A 19,164-nucleotide genomic window follows, 5' to 3' on the forward strand; every position below is an offset into this window, starting at 1 on the left:
CAGAGCATACTAATACATTCCTATCATTGCAACTCTGGTGGAGTGACAGTATCTAACAATACGCTATGGTACAACTAAGAGATGAAGATGTGCTGAGAAGCGATGTGGGAGTCCGGTGACTCCCAAACTGTGTCTTTTGGCATGACAGAACTGGAGAAGAGAAGAACTGGCTGTACTGCCCCTTCCTTGCTCCGTGTCAAAGATGCATGAAAAAATAAACTACTGTCTTAATACATGCAAACACCTACCTGTCCCCTCAGATAAATGCATTTTTAGATAGGCATTGTCTCTGGAGATGTGGCTGTATTAGCCTCCAGGAAGGCTTTTGCCTCCTGCTCTTCTCCTCCCTCCACACAAGTGGTGCTGGTTCACATGATACCAAATAGCACAAAATCGTTGCTTTCTAAACCCAGATCCGCGTTGTTGTTACATCCAGTCCTGGTTTATTTTGGGGACGTTACCCAGTTTCCATAAGGAAAGGTGAGATTCTCTCAGACATTCCCTTAAGAAGTGCCCTACCAGTTTTGGCACATTCTATTTTGAGAGAATTGCTTCCTGCTTGCTAGGAAAAGGGGTGGTAAAAATATGGAAATTCTGGCTGTTAATAATTTGGAGGCTACAAATTGTTTAGAAGGAGTTCTAGAGACCAAATTGATGAATTCTGGCAAACCCCGAGATGGTGTAATCGTATAGCTTACAGCCTAGGTTCTTCAAACCTTGACCTTAATTTCTGCTTATATGCTCATCCCTCCACTCCTTCCCTCATATTTCAAAGATAAAAATAAGGCAAAACTTGTGCTCTTCCCCTGTCCACATCCAAGTTAATCACAGCTGTTCTTGCGTGCGTTCACCAGGACATTGCCATCTATTCGGGCGTCCAAAATGACACCCTGTGCCCTTGCATCTAGTGTGCAGAATTAAGCGTATTCATTGGCACAGAACTGAAAATGAAATAGAAATAAATGGCTGGTAGGCTGCCATATGTGGATCTTGTGCCCACTGTTGGTTACGTAGCCGCAAGTGTGAAACTATGCGTGCTCCGATTTTTGTTTCTGAGTGTTTCTGACATTGTGAGCTTGTCTGCCCGCTGTTGGGAATGTTTGAGAGCTGAATGCGTGATGTTGTTAGTGCTCCTATTTTTATTTTGTTGGTGCTTTTGCATCACTAATCAAATACAAGCCTCCTATTGTTCTCCCTGCAGCTTCCTTCCAGTACATGCTTATATTTAGCTATTTTAATAATAATACCCAGGGTTTGTAATCCTGAAAGAAGCCGGAGAGATGATAAACTCCTTTTCTGATTACTGAATACGTTTGATTCATATAACAGATGGCTGTTATTTGATATGCTGTTATTATCCGAGCTGCGTGGAGGGGCAGAAACTCGCCGGAGCAATGACTTGGAGGCATTAGAGGATGTCCTCGCCCGGTCCTCTCCGCGGAATGGCAGCAGTGATGCCATTTTACCCAACAGCTTCACTTCAGTTAGGAACAAATTGTTTTCAGTCTCCTCTTCCCGTCCCCCTCCGCCCTTGCCCACGTAGCCCTCCTGGTGTTTGGGGGTGGCGCGGCGGGGGGTCCAGGCTGTTGGGTGCCCAGATTTTTACTGGCAGAAGGCGGGCGGCGGTGCCGGCACGGATTGGCTGCCCCCCTGCTCCCCTCTCCCTCTGCGCAGCCCCAGCCAGCGCCGCCGAATCTCGAAACAGCCCGATTTACATCCATTCATGAATCCGTGACGTCAGCACGCTTCTGGGCTTCTTTGCAGCAGGCTGCAGGATTGTGTGGGTGGAATTTCCTTTTATTTTGCAACACTTCCTTTTTTTTTTTTTTTTTTGCCTTCCATCTTTTTAAAACAAGAAAATGGAGCATCACATAGGGAATCTTAATCCTTGTAAGTATTTAGATGGAAATGTCTTTTTTTCGCAGCGTGTGTGTCTGTGTGTGCGTGTGTGTGTTTAATGGTCAGTGTTACCCTTTCGCCATTTATTTCAGAAGGACAGATGGATGTTGCGTTTGTGATGTGAAAGGGCTGAAGAAATGATGCTGAGGGAAGGGAAGAGGAAACGTGAAACCTTAATTTATCCATCGCTGCATCTAAATCTGATTGCTGGCCTGTCCTTTTGCGTGTCGGTGTGCTAGACATTTTTCAGTTGCAATTCTGCACGTTATCTTCTTGTGCCCCCCTTTTTAAAGGGGAAGGGAATGGCAATGGAGAATGGATATATATGGAATATACAGGGACTGACATAAGAATTACTAGAGATAGTATAAAGAAGCAGAATTGTATTTTTTGCTGTGTAGGCAATTGTAATTTTTTTTTTCCTTGTGGGCTAATCAAACAATTCTTCTGTTGTGTTACAGTAATAAATAATTTAATTTATTTTTGAGATGAAGAGGAGATGTGTTTTTCTTTCTGTCAGACGGGTAGGAATTTGTTCCTTCATTATTGAAAATAGCAGTTTGAGCTGTCTCTGTTGTGCTGAACACATGATTTTTACCCCTCGTTTTCTTAATAGATGAGGAAGCTGGGACTACCGTTGCACTTAATGATACTGTTCACTGGGGCAAGATTTGTCATATTCTTGCTTACCTGAATGGGGCATGATGTCATGTTTTCTCCCAATGAAATGAGGGGAGCTGCTCTTTATTTTTGTTTTGGGGAGGTGCTTTAGGTACTGCAATAGCTTAATCATATCGAGCCACATGTCTCTTAAGTAAATGAAAAACCGGGTATTTTAAGTTGATCTGGAGAAAGATGACATCAGGCCCATGTGTTTGGAAATACCGATGTTATCAATAGGCAGTCTGTTCAATAGAGGGTACTGAAGGAACGTGTTTTGATAATTTTGAGGGAGAAAATACGAAAATATTTGAAATAAAAACCAAATGGGGGAGTGAAATGAGAGAGATTCAGCCGGTCTGACTCGCAGGTGTGGGTACTTTTCACAGTACCTGCTGTGTGTGTAGCCACAGACATCTTGGGATAGCCTAGGATGCGGAGGTTTAAGTTGTCGTTGGTTTAAAAGTTTTTGTCACTATCCTTTTTGTTGTGTCCCTGAATGTAAGCGGTTTTTTGTTTCTAGAGAAAACCCTTTGAACCTCTGTTTCTGTGGCAGACTTCGGCTCTGAAAAACAAATAAATCATGATTTTGATGCAGTGGGGGGTTTTGTATGTTTGTTTTGCTTTAACACCAGTTTTGTTTCCTGTATTTTGGGCCTTCAGTCTGATTCTTTGATCTAGAATGGTCCTGTCATTCAGATTTGTCTTTGTCCCCCGCTGCCTGATAGTTAAATTTATAGCTGGCATTCATTTTCACCCTTGTGCCTGGAATTAGCAAATAACTTCTAGCACAGAATGTATGGTAGGGACTCTTACTGCTTCTCAACTATACGTGAACTGGTGTTTAAAAATGCGTGGGTGGTGGTTGTTTTTTTTTTTTTTTTTTTTTCCTGGTGGCATTACTAACCTTCCTCTTTTGTCCCCTATTGTCAAGAGTTGGTAAGTGGCTTATCTCCAGTGGATCAGAAAATTGACTAGTGATTTATTTGAAAACCTCTTCATAGGTAAGCAGTTTCACAATTAGTAGTTATTAAAACATGTTTCTGCTCTAAGCAGAAGCAGGATAAGAAAGGTTTTACAGTATTTCCTGTTTTCTTATGACTTTTTTTTTTACAGCAAATGTGAGATGGTGACTGATTAGACTGGAGTTGTTCGTATCTGGTACCTGTTCCAGGCTTTCTGCGGTTGAGATGTGTGGAGTGGATTTCAAATAGTAAGACTTCTCAAAATGGCAGAGTCTTTAAATAAAGCTTTCATACATAAAAATAAAAGAAGTCTGATGTTGGTGATACGGGCAGATTTAAAATTGGTGCAGATTTCTCTTCAGCTGTAGTCCCTGGGGCCAGGGTAGGCAAGGGAAGGCGCCTGAACCTTGCCGTGCATAGAGCATTTTAGCCAAGCTCTCGCCTGAGACCCTGTGTTTGGAGGAAGGCAGTAGCGGAGTTACTGTTCTTACAACTTCCAGTGAGTTTCTCAGCCGTAACTGAATTGAAGTAAGTCAACTGAGGCAAACGTTACCTCTGCATCTGCAGCAGAGGCTGAAGCTCACAGGGGTTTGGCCCTCCAGCAAGCCCTGGCCAGCTTATGGGACTTTTTTGGGTTTTTTTTAATCCCTCCTTGGCAAATACCTCCTGTGCACGGGTTTAGTCTTTTGTAGGCTTCTGTTTTTGTGACCTTAAGCAAATCACTCTTGCTTCTTGGGGAAGAGGGGGGAAATGTTTCACCTGAACCACGTACTGCTTTGGATTGAATAGCAAGTTGGCAGCTGCGGCAGAAATACCGAGGTGGGCTGGAGCAGAAGCACTGTGTGCACTTACTGCCACCCCTATAAATACTCAACATGGATTTTGACCTCTGTCCTCCTTCCCTGTTTACAACTTCAACCGAAACGTCGGCCGTTGGAGTGCATTCAAAGGCATTAGCAACAATTGGGTGTAGGCCAGGGTGAAGAATGGATTTTTTTCTTCTGTGTAAAGTACGTGGGTTTTATAATCCTCCAGCGAACCTGTAATTGCTTGTGCTGTTTCTTCTGGAGCAGTCGCTGGCTCAGCGTGAGAGGTGCTGTAAGGGAAGGAAGGAGAAAGTCCTGGCGCGGTGTGGGTGGGAGGCTGGACTTTTTCCAGTGTAGTGGGCTTGAGGAATGGAGGTCTCTCTGTGTGGACATTTTCTTCATTCCTAGGATGTTTGTCCTTTCCCATTCCCAACCCCTTACTCTTACCTTCTGGAGGACACCAACATCAGAAATGCAGCTGCACAGCTGTGACTTTTCTGCTGAAACACATCTAACCTCACCGTCCTTTTGTACCTGAGGAGATCCTCCAATGTCGGTTTACCAACCGTAGCCAAGAAGTGATCTGGGCAGGGATGAGCCGAGGGGCCGAGCGCTGCTTTGGAGGGTCTCTGCAAGGTGTTAGATGGCACATGTCATGTCAGGCTTCCGCAGGCTCCTCTGCGGTTCTCCAGTCCATGACTGTGTGTTGTGTGTGTGCTGTCTTGATCACGTTACCATCATGTAAAGCTCTAGTGGCCTAAGAATAGGATCACACCTCTCGGATGTTGCTCTAACCCCTTGCGCTGTGTCGGTAATATGGGCTTAATAGAGGCTCCTGAGCAAGTCATTGTGCTGCTTCTCTGGCAAGGAGTAATCCTCTTTGCTCGTAGAAGTGTTATGGTGCTTAGTAAATACAACTTAGTACTGCTGTCATTTCTCATCTGAGAGATCTGCCAGCTGCATTTCCAGTGTCCCCTTCCCATCAGGCGCCAACGCTCCAGGGTGCCGTTACACCTAGCGTAATGTTGATAGTGGCCAAAGCATTGCACGTACCCCAGTAATATTTGTACTTTTGTGGACAGTTGTTTGGTTACATTCATACTGGGTATGAAGCATGTAAGCTGTTAGGGCTGAGAAGTTTGTGTGTATAGCTTTTACACATCAGTGTGCTTTGCAAATATTGAATAATTCATATCTACTACAAAAATAAGAGCAAGTGTGTGAGTGAATTTACCTGAGACCAGTTTGATGCCTCACATGAATTAAAGTGAGAGTTTGATTCATTCACTGGATTCCTGAAAATAGTACTTTGATATTGATCTTCATCCTCAAAGATCTTTCAGACATTAATTAATCTTAACACTACTCCTTGGAGGAAAATACGATGTTTCAGTTCTGTAAGTGAGGGAAATTACAAGATAGTGTTCATTGGTAGTACTGGAACATTTTAATGGCTTCATGTGGCAATGTCAAAGAAGCTGTAAAGCGTCTGTGAAGCTAATTTTGAGTTTTTCCTGGGTTTTGTAGTTGTAAAATATTTGAATTTAAATCCTTTAATCTGTTATTGCTATATAGTAATATAACACAGATCTTTAATGCGGTAAGAAAAAAAAGTGCAGAATTCTGGAGGCTGAGGAGAGAAAAAGAGCAGAGCCTGGAGTCTGGGACTGGGTTTTAAAAGTTGTTTTATACTATGAAGACAGCTGGAAAGATAAAAGAGTGTAACTTAAGGTCACTTCTAAATTTTGATCTAAGACAGATTCCAGTAGTAATTCAGTAGTATGAAAGACTAATTGGCGTTTAGTCTGCCTTTCATGCCAGCTAAATGTTTTACAATAGTATTGATGAGCCTGTGATGGAGGGTATTGATGGTCAATGAGACACCAGAACACAGTATGTGAAACTCCTGGTGTTTAGTGTCTGCAACCAGAGTGAGGGGAAACAGAAGCAGCGAACGGGCGCGCAAAGTTAAACCCATTTTTGTGAAGTGAAATTCTTGTAACAGTATGGTGCGAGATGGCCCGTGGGTTGTTACCCCTACCCCCAAAGGCAGGTGGCTGATAGATTGTCCTCTCTTCAAAACCCGAGGACCTCAGTTGGGAAGCAGAGAGAAGGGCTGCTTTGCAACAGAAATGTGCGGTACCAAAATCCTGCAGTGAATATGAGAGTCATTATGCAACATCACTTATTTCCTATGGCATCAGATTATGCAATTTCTGAGCAGAAGAATGCAAAGCCCTGGAAGAACACAGTAGCATTTCAGCAGATCCAAAAATACCTTATACAGGATAGAGGAAGCATTTATGTATGTGGTGCTGAAAATACAGTTATGTAAGCCGCTTATTTCACAAACGGGGCTTTGGGAAGCTGGCTGGCAGGTGAAATGGGAACCAGTCCCGCTTTCACTGAAATCAGCTGAAGAGGTCTCCCCGAGTACAAGGGAGGGTGGATTTGGCGCTTTGTCTGCCTTGTTCGCAAAGGTGATGGTTTGTTTTTTTTTTCTTTGTTTATTCCTCGTGTCAAAAAAAAAAAAAAAAAAAAAGTGGGTGCTAGATTTTTTTATTTCCAAATCAAGCACTACTTCTCCACCCCCCCACAAATTTGTGACCTTATGTTGAAGGAGTTCCTAGTTAAATGTGTCTAGTGTTTGTGGAGGTAGAAATTCATTCCTATGCTGAGAGCCAGTGCAGATGCACAAATTTCATGTAGGGCTAAGAGTCAACACAGTTCTTCTAAGGTGAAGTAACGCCTTGGGAATCTATTAAATTTCTTTGGGGGAGTCAAGAGCATGTGAGGAAGGGGGATCTGGTTGATACAATCTGTTGGAATTTTGGCAAGACTCTTAAAGAAACTAAACAGCTATAAAATAACAGGGACACCCCTGCTGCAGACAAATGGTGTGAAAAAAGAGCAGTGATAAATAGTAATGTTGAAACATCCTTCTCTAGAAGGAGTTGTCGTACGGCTCTGCTTTGGAGATGGCACTACTCGTACTCTTTTTCCACCTTTTCTTTCCTTACCCCGATCATTTAGGAATATGCTGGAGCAAGAGCACTTAGGCTGTGAAGCTACAGAAGTAAGTTCTTCAGGATAATAAACATGTGAGCCAATTGCAGAGACTACTGGAAGGCTCTCATGAACTTGGGTGATGAAATGTCAGTCAAATTTAGCATTGATTAAATCCAGTTTAATCTTTACATCCTGTAAACAAGAATTAGGCTCTGAACTAGCTTTTTCCTGTTCAAGAATGAGATCTTAAGGTTGTAAGAGACCTATGGAAGTTAGCTCAGCATCCTGAAGCACGCTTAGACATCAGGTAGCGTTAGAGGAATAGTTAGGAAAGAACAAAAATGCACATTATGCCTGTGTACACTTCTGTGGTGTGCCCACATCAGGGGTTCTGTCTGCGGTCGTACTCCCCCGTTTCTAAACTGATGCAGGAGAAATGGAAAAGATGGGGAGAGGTGATCAAAGATACAGAACAACTTCATCGGGTGAATGGGTAGGTAGTGTGGGAATTTGTAGGCTTGAAAAAAGATGTTGGAGGGGAGGATAAAATCACAGCTGGCATTGAGAAGATAAATAGGGTTCCAAGTGTCATTGAAAGTGGTTGTTCAAAGAATGGAGTTAGATGAGCAATGTGAAGTGAAGAATAGTTAGTGTTACTTTACCCAACATACAGTTAAGCTACAAAACTCCTTGCCACAGCATGGTGGTTGCCAGTGTTACGGTTAAAAAATTTACACAGGAAAAATATAGTTGTGGGCTATAGAATAGAAAAGTAGCACTGTGTGCTGCTGATGGAGAGAGTCCCTGAGCTGCAGATCGTGGGGAACTGGGTGGGAGTGCCCTGGGGCGGTTTTGCTGTCTGCTGATCCTTTTCTTGGGCTTTGGAGGCAGGAAACGGGGATAGATGAACCTGTCATTCTGGCATGGTACGGTTTCTTCTTAGGTTGTAGTCTAGGTGCCGCTTATTTTTGCTCTGACAGGCTTAGTTGGAATGGATAAGGTGCGTAGCAAACCTCCAGCTGTCTCTATGCACAGAGCTTGAATTCAGCCATTATGAATATTTCTTGGCTGGTATACTGTCCTATTTTTGTCATTGTCAGGAAGGGTTCAGACCAGAGAGCTAGACAGAGTTCTCTTCCTCGCCCATGCAGTGACAGACAAAAGTATATTACAACTGTAAAATCACTTTTGCCAAAAATGTTGGGTCCCTGTTTTAGGGAAGACTGAATATATTGGATAAAGGCTAACTTAAGTCAGCAGACGCATGAATTCAGACTTCTGTTGTGGCAATACGGACATAGCTCCATACAACATAGTTACGTGTCTGTGGTCACACCTGCTTAATGCCTGTGGCTGTGTTAAAATATTTTGTTAACATTTTAGAATGATCACAATAGTTGCAAACCCTGAGCAGTTGCTGCCGCGTCGCTCAGGAAATGATTATGGTGTCTGCAGAAGTTAGTTGTCTTATGTTGAGATGGCATCCAAGTATTTACTGGGGAAAGGAATTAAAAGTATATATTCCAGTCAGTATTCTGCAGTAGGTACAGAAGTAGTATCATGTTTGTCTGACAACCAGAAAGAACAGGGTAAAGCACAAAAAAAGCCGGTGTTACTCTTCAGTTTTCCCGGATAAATCTGCTGTTTTCTTGTAGAGTAAGTTAGGGTACATGCATAAATGTGCTCAGAGCTGTTGCAGTGACACTCAAAAAGTCTCAAGTAGGTCAGATGAATAATTTTTAACTGTTTCATCAGAAATTAATTATGTTTTGGCAATGTCATAATTGTAATATTTAAAAATAAGGCTGGATCATGGCCCAGCATTCATGCGGGTGGGAGATGGGACGTATGTTGTGGTGTGGAAGAAGCATCCTTCCTTGAAGGAGCAGTGCGTCTCAAGAAAGAGATTGATTGCCTAAAAAACCCTAAGCTTTTGCCTTGGCCTTCTCCACAGTTAGCTTAAAGACTTGCCCATAAAGTGAGATACACTGCACCAAGTTAATACAGGCTAGCTTAATAGCGTAGTTTCTTTTTTGGAAACCTAACAAAATAGAGCTTTTTTTTATTTTATTTTTTTTTTTTAAACCAGGAGAAGGGAAAGGAAGGCAGACCAGTTCTGGGTGAAGCTTCAGGATATGTTCGTTTGCAATTCCTTCCTCTGCATAATGTGACCTCAAAAAAATCCCCAAAACTAAACCAAAAACCCTGAAAACAAAGAGGTTGCATTTTGATGACGTGTAGCTCATTCTCTATTAAAAAATGTGCTACAGTTTGTGTTTAAAGCAACTGTGCAAAACCCAAGCATATATTCCAAGTTATATAAAACTATAAAACTGCAGCATAAGAGGAGTGTCTGATCCACTCATACAGCGCTTTCCTCAGCAAGAGACCAGTGAAAAGAAAAAGTTTGTTGGAATCCTGTGAAATAAAATCATGTGATTTCAAATCCCAAAGGTCAGAAGTGACAGCCAAAGCTCTGGTACTTGCCAGCTCAGCAACTCCCAGTTCCTTCTGGTGCTCAAGTTGTATGATGTGCAAGGTCAAGAGGTGGGAGAGGACTCTATCAACCAGTTGTAAAAGTTCCCCGTAGAAATCGAGAGATGATCACAAGGGGGAGGAGAACTCAGATTCAAGTGAGATAACTATACTTTATAAGTATAGGTGTGTCAACCCCGCCGCTCAACTTGGTGTCATCAGCAAACTTGCTGAAGATGCATTCAGTCCCACTGTCTGTGTCATTGGTGAAGGTATTGAACAGTACTGGTCCCAATACAGACCGCTGAGGGACACCACTTGCCACAGATCTCTATCTGGACCTTGAGTTGTTGACCACTACCCTCTGGATGTGACCATCCAGCCAGTTCCTCATCCACCAAACAGTCCATCCATCAAATCCGTAGCTCTCCGGTTTAGAGAGAAGGATGTTGCGGGGGACCGTGTTGAAGGCCTTACAGAAGTCCAGATAGATGACATCTGTAGCTCTTCCCTTGTCCACTGAGGTAGTCACTCCATCCTAGAAGGCCACTAGATTGGTCAGGTAGGACTTGCCCCTGGTGAAGCCATGCTGGCTCTCTCGAATCACCTCCCTGTCCTCCATGCGCCTTAGCATAGCTTGTAGGAGCTGTTCCATGGTCTTCCCGGGCACAGAGGTGAGGCTGACAGGTCAGTAGTTGCCAAGGTCCTCCTTCCTACCTTTTTAAAACATGGATGCAACGTTTCCCTTTTTCCAGTCACTGGGGAGTTCATCTGACTGCTGTGACTTTTCAAGTCGTGAATGTAAGTAGTGATCTTTGTAGAGTGGAGTTGACGGTTGGACTCCATGATCCCAAGGGTCTTTTCCAACCTAAATGATACTATGATTCTGTGATATGGACAGGAATCTCTTCTGTCCTTGATATTTGCCATATTTGCTTGCTACCAGTCTGCTAGGTTCTGCCAGCTGCTCTTTTTTCAGCCCTCAAAAGTGGATCAGACAGTTGCTTTTATTTCCTTTGTATATTGGAAGTGCAAGCATAGAATATGCTCGACTGGGTAATATAGGAAATAGCGCTTCAAGGGAACTAAATACTGCTGGCCATTTGTGCCGTTAGGAAACGGAGCGGCAACCACTTTGTACTTATGCAACCTTTACAGCATACTAACATTTTGTTTGCGTGCTGTATCTGGAATTGTGATTTGCTACTCTGTTCTTAGCACAGCTCTTCAAAGGAGAAACTTACATTGTGGTCCGTGCAAGGCATTTGTTTAACTCTGCCATGTCTTCAAACCTGAGCATCGCTTTGACACTGTCATAAGTATTGGTCTTGTATAGGCAGGTGCCTGCTTTGATTGCTCTGTGTGTGAGAACACTTACTAGAGGGATGTTTCGAGGAGCAGACACAGTGTCAGGCGACGTGAGAGTACGCCTTGTGGTAACTGATTCACCTGCTCCGGTGCTGCTTCAGGTAAACTGTCACTTTTCTAATAGTTTTAAACTGCATTTCGGGCTGCCTGATGTGTTGAGGTGCAGCCTCGCTCTTCCCAGAAGAAGGTGTGCTTTGGGCTCCTTCTCTCTGGGCACGGTGGGATTTTGCCTGGAAATGGAATAATTTACAAGAAGTTGTGATGGTACAAAGTTACACCGAGCCTCAAATTTCCTCATAGACGTAAAATAAATTTGTTAGCCGCAGAGCGTGTGAACTCATCACAACAGTGCAAATCAGAGGGTCTGCCTGGAAGTCTGCTTTTACAGAAGCACTTCGTGAAATCTGAGTATCTTAAATATGCACACAGTCCTCCTACACACACCGAGCTCCTAGCTTCTGACTTGAAGACTGCTACAGCAAAAGCATGGCTAAGACAGAAACAGAACGCCACTCGACTATGCTTTTCACTGGAAAAGTTAAGGAGGCACATACAGATCATATACACCCCAAATGGCCAACCGTCTCTATATAATGAAACATTAAACTTTCAAGAAAATGTTTTTTCTTGGCATTGAATGAAATTAAGGTTTCTTATATTGGGAAGAGTTCAACATGAACAATCTCAGCCATATCTTTGGGACTCTGACCAAAGGAATAGGGGAGGCCTAACGACAAAGCTTGAAAAATGCTCCTCGTCCCTTGCTTGAAGACATGGCAAGGTCGAAGACAACCTAATTTGTCTGTGTTAAATCAAATTTTGCTAAGGAAAGAGGTTGCGCATTGCAGAATTTACTGTAATATAAGATAATTAAAAAAATTAATTTCCCCAACAAGTCAGCGTTGATGCATTGTGGCAGAAACTGCCTTCTACCCCCCCGCAATGTATCTGGACCACTTCAGGTTGGCTTGATATGAAGTTGATTTAAAATAAATGCTGCCGTCTCATGCTCTCAAAACAATGAGTTCACTACACCTCTGAAAAATCAGGCTGCTTATGTAAGTAACTAAATAAGGCTGTATCATGCCAGTTTGAAAATAATTTTATAACTTTTGCATGCCTCCTCTCCCCATGAAGTAGATACCGTGGCATATAAGATGGCAGGGCACTGTGCTTAAAGGCTTTTTTTCCTCTGAAAGAGCTAAGTTCTGGAGAAGGCGATTTGATGTGGTAAGACAGCTGTGCTGGTCCTGAATCTCGGCTGGGCTATCGTGGCCACGGCTGGGCTGCGTTGGGAGGCAGGATGAACCTGATAACTTCCAGAGGTCCTTTCCAGCAGATATCCCCGTGATTCTGTGCTCAGCCTACAGCACAGAAAATGCAGGTGACTTGCCTAAATGTCGTCTTTTTATTAAGATCAGAAAAAAAGGGATTTTCTGTGCACGCTTGCGCTGTCTGCTGCATGGAGCCCCCATCTCGGTGGGAGGCTGCAGGTGTCGGTAGGGCAAATAATCCCAGAGCAGCAGTGAACTGAGGGTCGCGGTGGCCTAGTAGCTATTAGCAGCGTAACGTACATATGGTGCGGTGCTTCGGCAGTGGGATGGGAGAGAGAGGCTTAACTTTCCAAGCAAGAAATGCATGAGGGGAGGAGGAGTCACGTGCGATGCTGATAGTCCATTTAGAAAATGGGACAATATTAAATATGTGCAGGAAAAACTGTTCTTTCTCTGTTAAATCTTACAGAATCATGCATTGTGAAGTCAGAAAAGTACATAGAAAAAGATCCTAGCCTTTATTAGATACTGTATTTTGAGTTGTGTAACAGCAAGACAATTTTATCCTCCATGTCTGATTTAATGCACTTCCCATTGTTTAAATTTAAGATACTGTTGGGATGCTGCTACCCTAAATTATTGTTTTGTCTCTTATTCTAGGGTTTCTTGCAGGGAAACTGCCTGGTGCTTTATTTACATTGCTTAATTTGCTGTGCTCTGAAAAGCAGATTCCTCTATAGGAACACTGGTCACATTTCGCTTCTGCTCAAAGCATCACTTGTCTCTCTCAGACTTTTGGAAATGAGTGGGGGCAGTGCCCAGGAGCGCTGAACTGGAGTTGTTCTGGTATTTTCTGAAATTCTGTTCAGGTCTGAAACATTTCCCTTTTCTTCCTTATGTCGACAGGAAAATCTGTGATGGGTCATTGTAAGGCTGGTCACAGGTGGGTCAGGAGGAACGAACCCCGTACAAGTCTAATTCAGCTGCTTTACTGGTGTGGATTGTGCTGTAATTTTTGCCTTGCTTGCTATTTTGCTTTCTTTCTAAGAATGAAGTTTACGGCCTGAACAACGTTCTTCTAATAAAGCATGCTCCATGTGATTGGGCAGAAATAACAGAAAAAGGCTCCTGGCTGTTCCCATTTGCTGCTTCTGCTGTTGGAGGGGACTGAGGCCCAGGGCATGAGCTTTTCATACACCAGGCCGAAGGCCTTTTATCTCCCATCTCTGAAATGACCTCACCTTGAGAAGTTACGGAGCTGAGGTGTTCCCTTTCCATTGGCTCCGTGCTGCCTGGCCACCTCTTTCTTCCTTCCAGTGGCTGTTTGCGGAGCCCGGGACTTTGCACCCGGTGTAACTGATCTTACTTTTTAACAAAATAGTTTCTGTTAATGCCTTTTTTTTTTTTTTTTTTTTTTTAAAAACCCCTCTGAACTTCATAAGGAATTTAAAATTGGTCTTTGTTCCGTGTTACAGGCTGAATGCGCTTAATTACGCTGGGCGTAAATGTAGAGACTTGTGTTTCAGGAGCGGCTCTCCCCCAGCAGAGTGCTTTGGCGCTGGGCAGCCATCGCAGCGCGGCCCCCAGCTCTGTAGGAAGGTGGAACTATGCTGGGTTGTGGAAAAAGGGTCTTTCGGTGGGGTACGTAGCGAGAGATGGGGGAACTTGTGAAAAGGAATGCCAGCCCTGAATTTATGTGATCTACCGGGAACTTTGTGCAGGGAGAAGGCAGAGAGCAGTGGGAGGAGATGCTTCTCAGGCCTGTGGAGGGGAGATCAGAGAGGAGGGTGTACTCTTCCTGTGAAGCTCTCCAAGTGTTAATTGTTTATGAGGGTGACATGTACATGGTTAGAGCATGTAATGTATCTTGCTACCTTGAACTTGAAAGGATTAAACTAACTAAAGGATGGTTGTAACTAGATGGGGCTCTGAGGGAGCAGCTACAAACCATGCCCTGGTGGAGTCAGGGTACCTGTCTCGCTGGGCTTTGTTTCTCTAACGCCTCATCTCAAGGGTCTGCAGAGGAATCCTGAGCTTGTGGGCTGTGCCAGACCCAGAAACAGCGACTGGACTCAAATCTGACCTGAGCTGGGAAACACCTGGGGGTCAGCTGTGGTCTGATAAGTGCTATAGTAACCACGAAGAAACAGTGCTTTGCTTTCATGGTTTCGACCTTTAGGCTTTTGTTTCAAACTTGTGGTGTTTGTTTACCAGGCAATTCCTGCAGTAGGTTACCGAGAGTACTGTGTGAGCGGAGTTTCTGTTGGAATAATTTATTTGCTTCTTGTGGAGCAGTAATTATTTACTAAGTATCAGCAGTTGTCTGGAATGTCTAGTTAATTATCAGCTCGCCTCTGAAAGTGCACATAGTGAAAATACTTAAATAAAAAATTGAAAGTTGTTCTTTTTCCTCTCGTTTCAGGTACTGGGTCCATGTGTCACATCTGAATTGTGTTCTACTGATTCTCTAAGTACCAGCTCAGACCATCTCCTTGATGCACACTCACGGCATCATGGCCAGTACTCAGGAGCGCCTGAGCTTGTCTTCCTCTCCAAACTCGGTCGGCAAAGCTTTCTGCGAAGATAAAGACTTTAGTAGGTTACACGATGAACATGCACCTACTGGAAACCACCCGTCCCCCGAGCTCATAGAGGATGTGCGTGAGAAGGGCTTGCTGCAGGCGGACCTCATCGAAAACATGAGCAGCCCGGTCACTGCAGCAGTGCTGACCAGCATCAGCGAGGACTCCAGGGACCAATTTGAGAACAGCGTGCTGCAGCTGCGAGAGCAGGATGAGTCTGAAACAGCCATTCCTCAGGGCAACAGGAACACTATGGATGGAGAGAGCAACAGCGGAGCGGATGATGTTAAAGTCCAGTTCAACAGATCAGGCAGCGGGAGCGGTGGGTTTCTTGAGGGACTTTTTGGTTGTCTGAGGCCCGTGTGGAACATCATAGGCAAGGCATACTCCACAGACTACAAACTGCAACAGCAAGGTAAGTAGGAAAGGAAACCTTTATTGCTTCTTGGGGCAATCTGTGAAGATGAGGAAAGCAACCTAGGGATTTTTCCCAGCTTTCCACATGACTATTTTTGTCTCATGCAGCCCCATTTTGGGGTTGCAAAGAGAAATCCTGCAGCGTACAACCAACAGCCGTCATTTTTAGCAAAGGCAGCTCATGATGGAGTCAAAAACAATTGCCTGTTCTAACCCATGCCTTGGGCTGTTGTGACAAGATCTGAATCCAAACTGAGCATTTGCATAAGTGTGGATCAGAAAGAATTGTGTTGAACACAGGGATTGTACCAACTACTTCATTTCTGCAGGTTTCTCATGCCAGATGAAAACCCCAGGCCCAGGGATTTTCATCATGGCAGATGATAATCATTGACATAGGCATTTCTACTCCCGCATGCGTATGTGAAGGCTGTGTCCAGCTGACCACCAAATAGCAGAAGGATTGCTTCTCTGTGGCCATATTACATGAACTTTTATGTCTTTTTGTTCAGGAGTAATTTTACTCTTTAGAATATTGTTAGTACTTATCTTTCCAGAAATACGTCCTTTAACGTTAAACCTTTTTCATTTAGATGTATAAATGTGTTAAGTGTAAATATATAAATGTATAAGGGTGTGTGTGAGTATAAATATATACATAAAAAAAAAAAAAGTAGTTTAGGAATAAGTAATGTCCCAGTCAGTCACATACATATATCTTTAGGGGTTGCTGAAAGCTAAAGAGAAGAGTACGATCTGCCTTTGTTGTCTGCTTTCTCTCCTAGCACAGAGGGAGGGAAGTGGCAGATGGGAAAAGAACAAGCTGTTGTTAGAATTAAGGAGCTGAAATGGTTGAGGCTTATTGACAATGGGAACAGCCTGGCCACCGTACTGTTCCGTGGGGCAGAAGTCTCCTGTATTGCTGTGATCGTGACTCAGTATTAATCAAATGGTTTTCTGGCATAGACAAATTGTAAGATAAGGGGTCAGAAAACCCATCGGAGTGGTTCATATCTAAACCCCAGAGTTGGGGGTGGGGAACAGTTCCTAATGTGGGGGAACAGAGCTGTTAAACGACGCGTTGGGTGAATCTGCCTTGACATAAACTTACTCCTTCGTAGAGTTAATAGTTTCCAGCTCGTGACTCTGAGCAAGGAAACGCACCCCTGCATTGCAGAACAGCAGGTGTCTGCTCAGCAAGAGTTTACTTGGGTTTGAAATCCTTTGGCAAAGTTGGTTCTAAGTTTTTTCTGCACGTTGTAGACTCGGTATGTCACACACGGTTGAGTCTATGAATAAAAAAAGTGACTGAAAATTCCTTGGGGAATTAACGCCATTGGGGTGATTGCACAAGAGATGGAGTCAGATGTGGCAAGTTTCGGAAGAGAGTGTGTCTGGCAGGGGAGCCGCCTTGTGAAGGAAAAGGGGCTGCAGAGCAGTCGGATGACACTCGGAGGCACGGTGTCACTATGCCTGTGTTACAGACAGACACTGAGTGTTTTTCAGTGAAGCTGAAACTTTCCAGGAAAGGACATGGATGCAGTTACAGCGGCTGCTTCCAGCAATTCTGGGACTGTCCCATACAAGTGGTATCTCACCAGCTCAGACTTCTCTCGTCGCCAGGAGCTGCTGAGCCTTCATGTGCTGGCGTCCGCCTGTGAGCTGGGACGGGAGCTTCAGGAAAGCGACCTGTGAGGCAAAGAGATCCCATTTCCCATAGAATTGGGACAGCAGATGCGTCGGAGACCACAGTTTAGTGTGTGCTTTGATGGCCCACAGGGGAGACTTTCTTTTGTATGAAAGCCACTAATAAAAAAGATTGAAGCGCTAACTGAACTGAACTGAAATGAATGAAAATGAGCAGCTGAGGGCGTTGTTATGTTTGGGGGGTGCACGTACTCCTCTTTGTACACGCAGAAGTATCTTGCTATTCTTGGTGTCATGAGCACGTTCAGAGCCATAGATTCATGGACGCTTTGCAGTTTGCTGTTGGCATTAGGCCCTTCCTAAAAAGGCAATTTTGAAATGGGTACAGGTGTGGTAAGGCTGAGGATTAATTGCGATCTGCTGTATGTGGCCTGTGTGATTTAGCTGCATCTTCCCTGTCTTCACCATCCTAAATGAGAGTGAAGACAAGATTTTTTTTTTTTTCAATTTTTTTTTTCCGCTGGAGCTGATGAGTTGGACAGATCTCTGATGGTGGTAGTACGCTTCTATTACCCAAGGATAAACCTTTTAAAACTTGCTTCTATGCTAAAGCTTGAGGATCTTGTCAGAATATTCATGTTCTATTTTCCAGATGATCTCATTCTTGCTTCTTGCCACCAGAAAATCTTCTTTGTGTGCGTTTCATCAGCTACATACAAGCCAGCAGTTTAGTAACTAATGTATGTGATAGCTTTTATTTTTGCTGTCTTTTCACAAGAGCACAGAGGATGCAAGGTTTGTGTTTGTGCAGGTGCTAGTGCATTTGGAGAAGACAGGCTGAGGAAATGTCTCTGGCCCTTCCAGCAGTAAGGAGAGGCTTGCGGTGGCCTTTTGTTCCCCTGGGAGCTTATTTACAGCTTTGGGCTGGTGCCATAGATCTGTGCGGGTGACTTTTTCCCCTTTTCATGAAACAGCTACTGTAAGCCTGAGAGTACTCTTAGCTGTGTTAAAAACCGGCTGGAGGTCTGGGCCTGGAGAGTGGTGGTGAAGGGAGTTAAATCCAGCTGGCGGCCGATCACGAGTGGTGTTCCCCAGGGCTTGGTACTGGATCCAGTTCTCTTTAATGCTTTATCCACGACCTGGACGAGGGGATGAAGTGCACCCACAGTCAGTTTGCAAACAACACCAAGTTGGGCAGGAGTATTGATCTGCTTGAGGGTAGAAGGGCTTTGCAGAGGGTCTGGACAGGCTGGATCCATGGGCCCAGGCCAATGGTTGAGGTTCGACAAGGGCAAGTGCCGGGTCCTGCACTCGGGTTACAACCACCCCATGCAGTGTTACAAGCTTGGGGCAGAGCGGCTGGAGAGCTATCTGGTGAAAAAGGACCTGGGGGTGTTGGTCGACAGCTGGCTGAACATGAGTCAGCACAGTGTGCCCAGGTGGCCAAGAAGGCCAACAGCATCCTGGCCTGTATCAGCAATAGTGTGGCCAGCAGGACTGGGACAGTGACCGTCCCCCTGTTATCGGCACTGGTGAGGTCCCACATCAAGTGCAGTGTCCAGTTTTGGGCCCCTCACCACAAAAAAGACACTGAGGTGCTGGAGCGGGTCCGGACCCCTCACCAGCTCCTTTGCCCAAGTCTTGTGAGGAACGGCTGAGGGAGCTGGGGATGTTCAGCCTGGAGAAAAGGGGGCTGAGGGGAGACCTTCTCGCTCTCTACAGCCCCCTGAAAGGAGAGGGTAGCCGGGGGGGTCGGTCTCTTCTCCCAAGGAACAGGCCATAGGACAAGAGGAAACGGCCTCAAGTTGCGCCAGGGGAGGTTTAGGGTGGATATTAGGAAAAATTCCTTCACTGAAAGAGTTATCAAGCATTGGAACAGGCTGCCCAGGGCAGTGGTGGAGTCGCCATCCCTGGAGGTATTTAAAAGCTGGGTAGACGTGGTGCTTAGAGATATGGTTTAGTGATGGTTTTTGTCAAGACTTTGGTTGATGGTTGGACTGGATGATCTGAAAGGTCCCTCCCAACCCGGGCAATTCTATGATTCTAAGCCTGATCCAGGAGC

The 19,164-nt window shown here is 44.5% G+C and overlaps 1 protein-coding gene across 4 annotated transcripts in view; it reads left to right on the forward strand.

Moving 5' to 3' along the window:
- MAP3K13 (mitogen-activated protein kinase kinase kinase 13) overlaps positions 1 to 19,164 on the forward strand; it is a 78,464-nt gene that overhangs the window by 37,549 nt on the left and 21,751 nt on the right. For 3 of the 4 annotated variants that reach the window (XM_074592627.1, XM_074592628.1, XM_074592630.1), the window contains exon 4: positions 14,879 to 15,453. In XM_074592627.1, the coding sequence (XP_074448728.1) occupies positions 14,952 to 15,453 (502 nt within the window). In that variant the 5' untranslated portion in view covers positions 14,879 to 14,951. Of the gene's footprint in view, positions 1 to 1,833; positions 1,891 to 14,878; positions 15,454 to 19,164 lie in introns of those variants that run through there. The other variant, XM_074592626.1, reaches the window with a different exon arrangement.

Source organism: Larus michahellis, chromosome 6, assembly GCF_964199755.1.
Source record: "Larus michahellis chromosome 6, bLarMic1.1, whole genome shotgun sequence".
In the NCBI taxonomy this organism is placed as follows: domain Eukaryota; kingdom Metazoa; phylum Chordata; class Aves; order Charadriiformes; family Laridae; genus Larus; species Larus michahellis.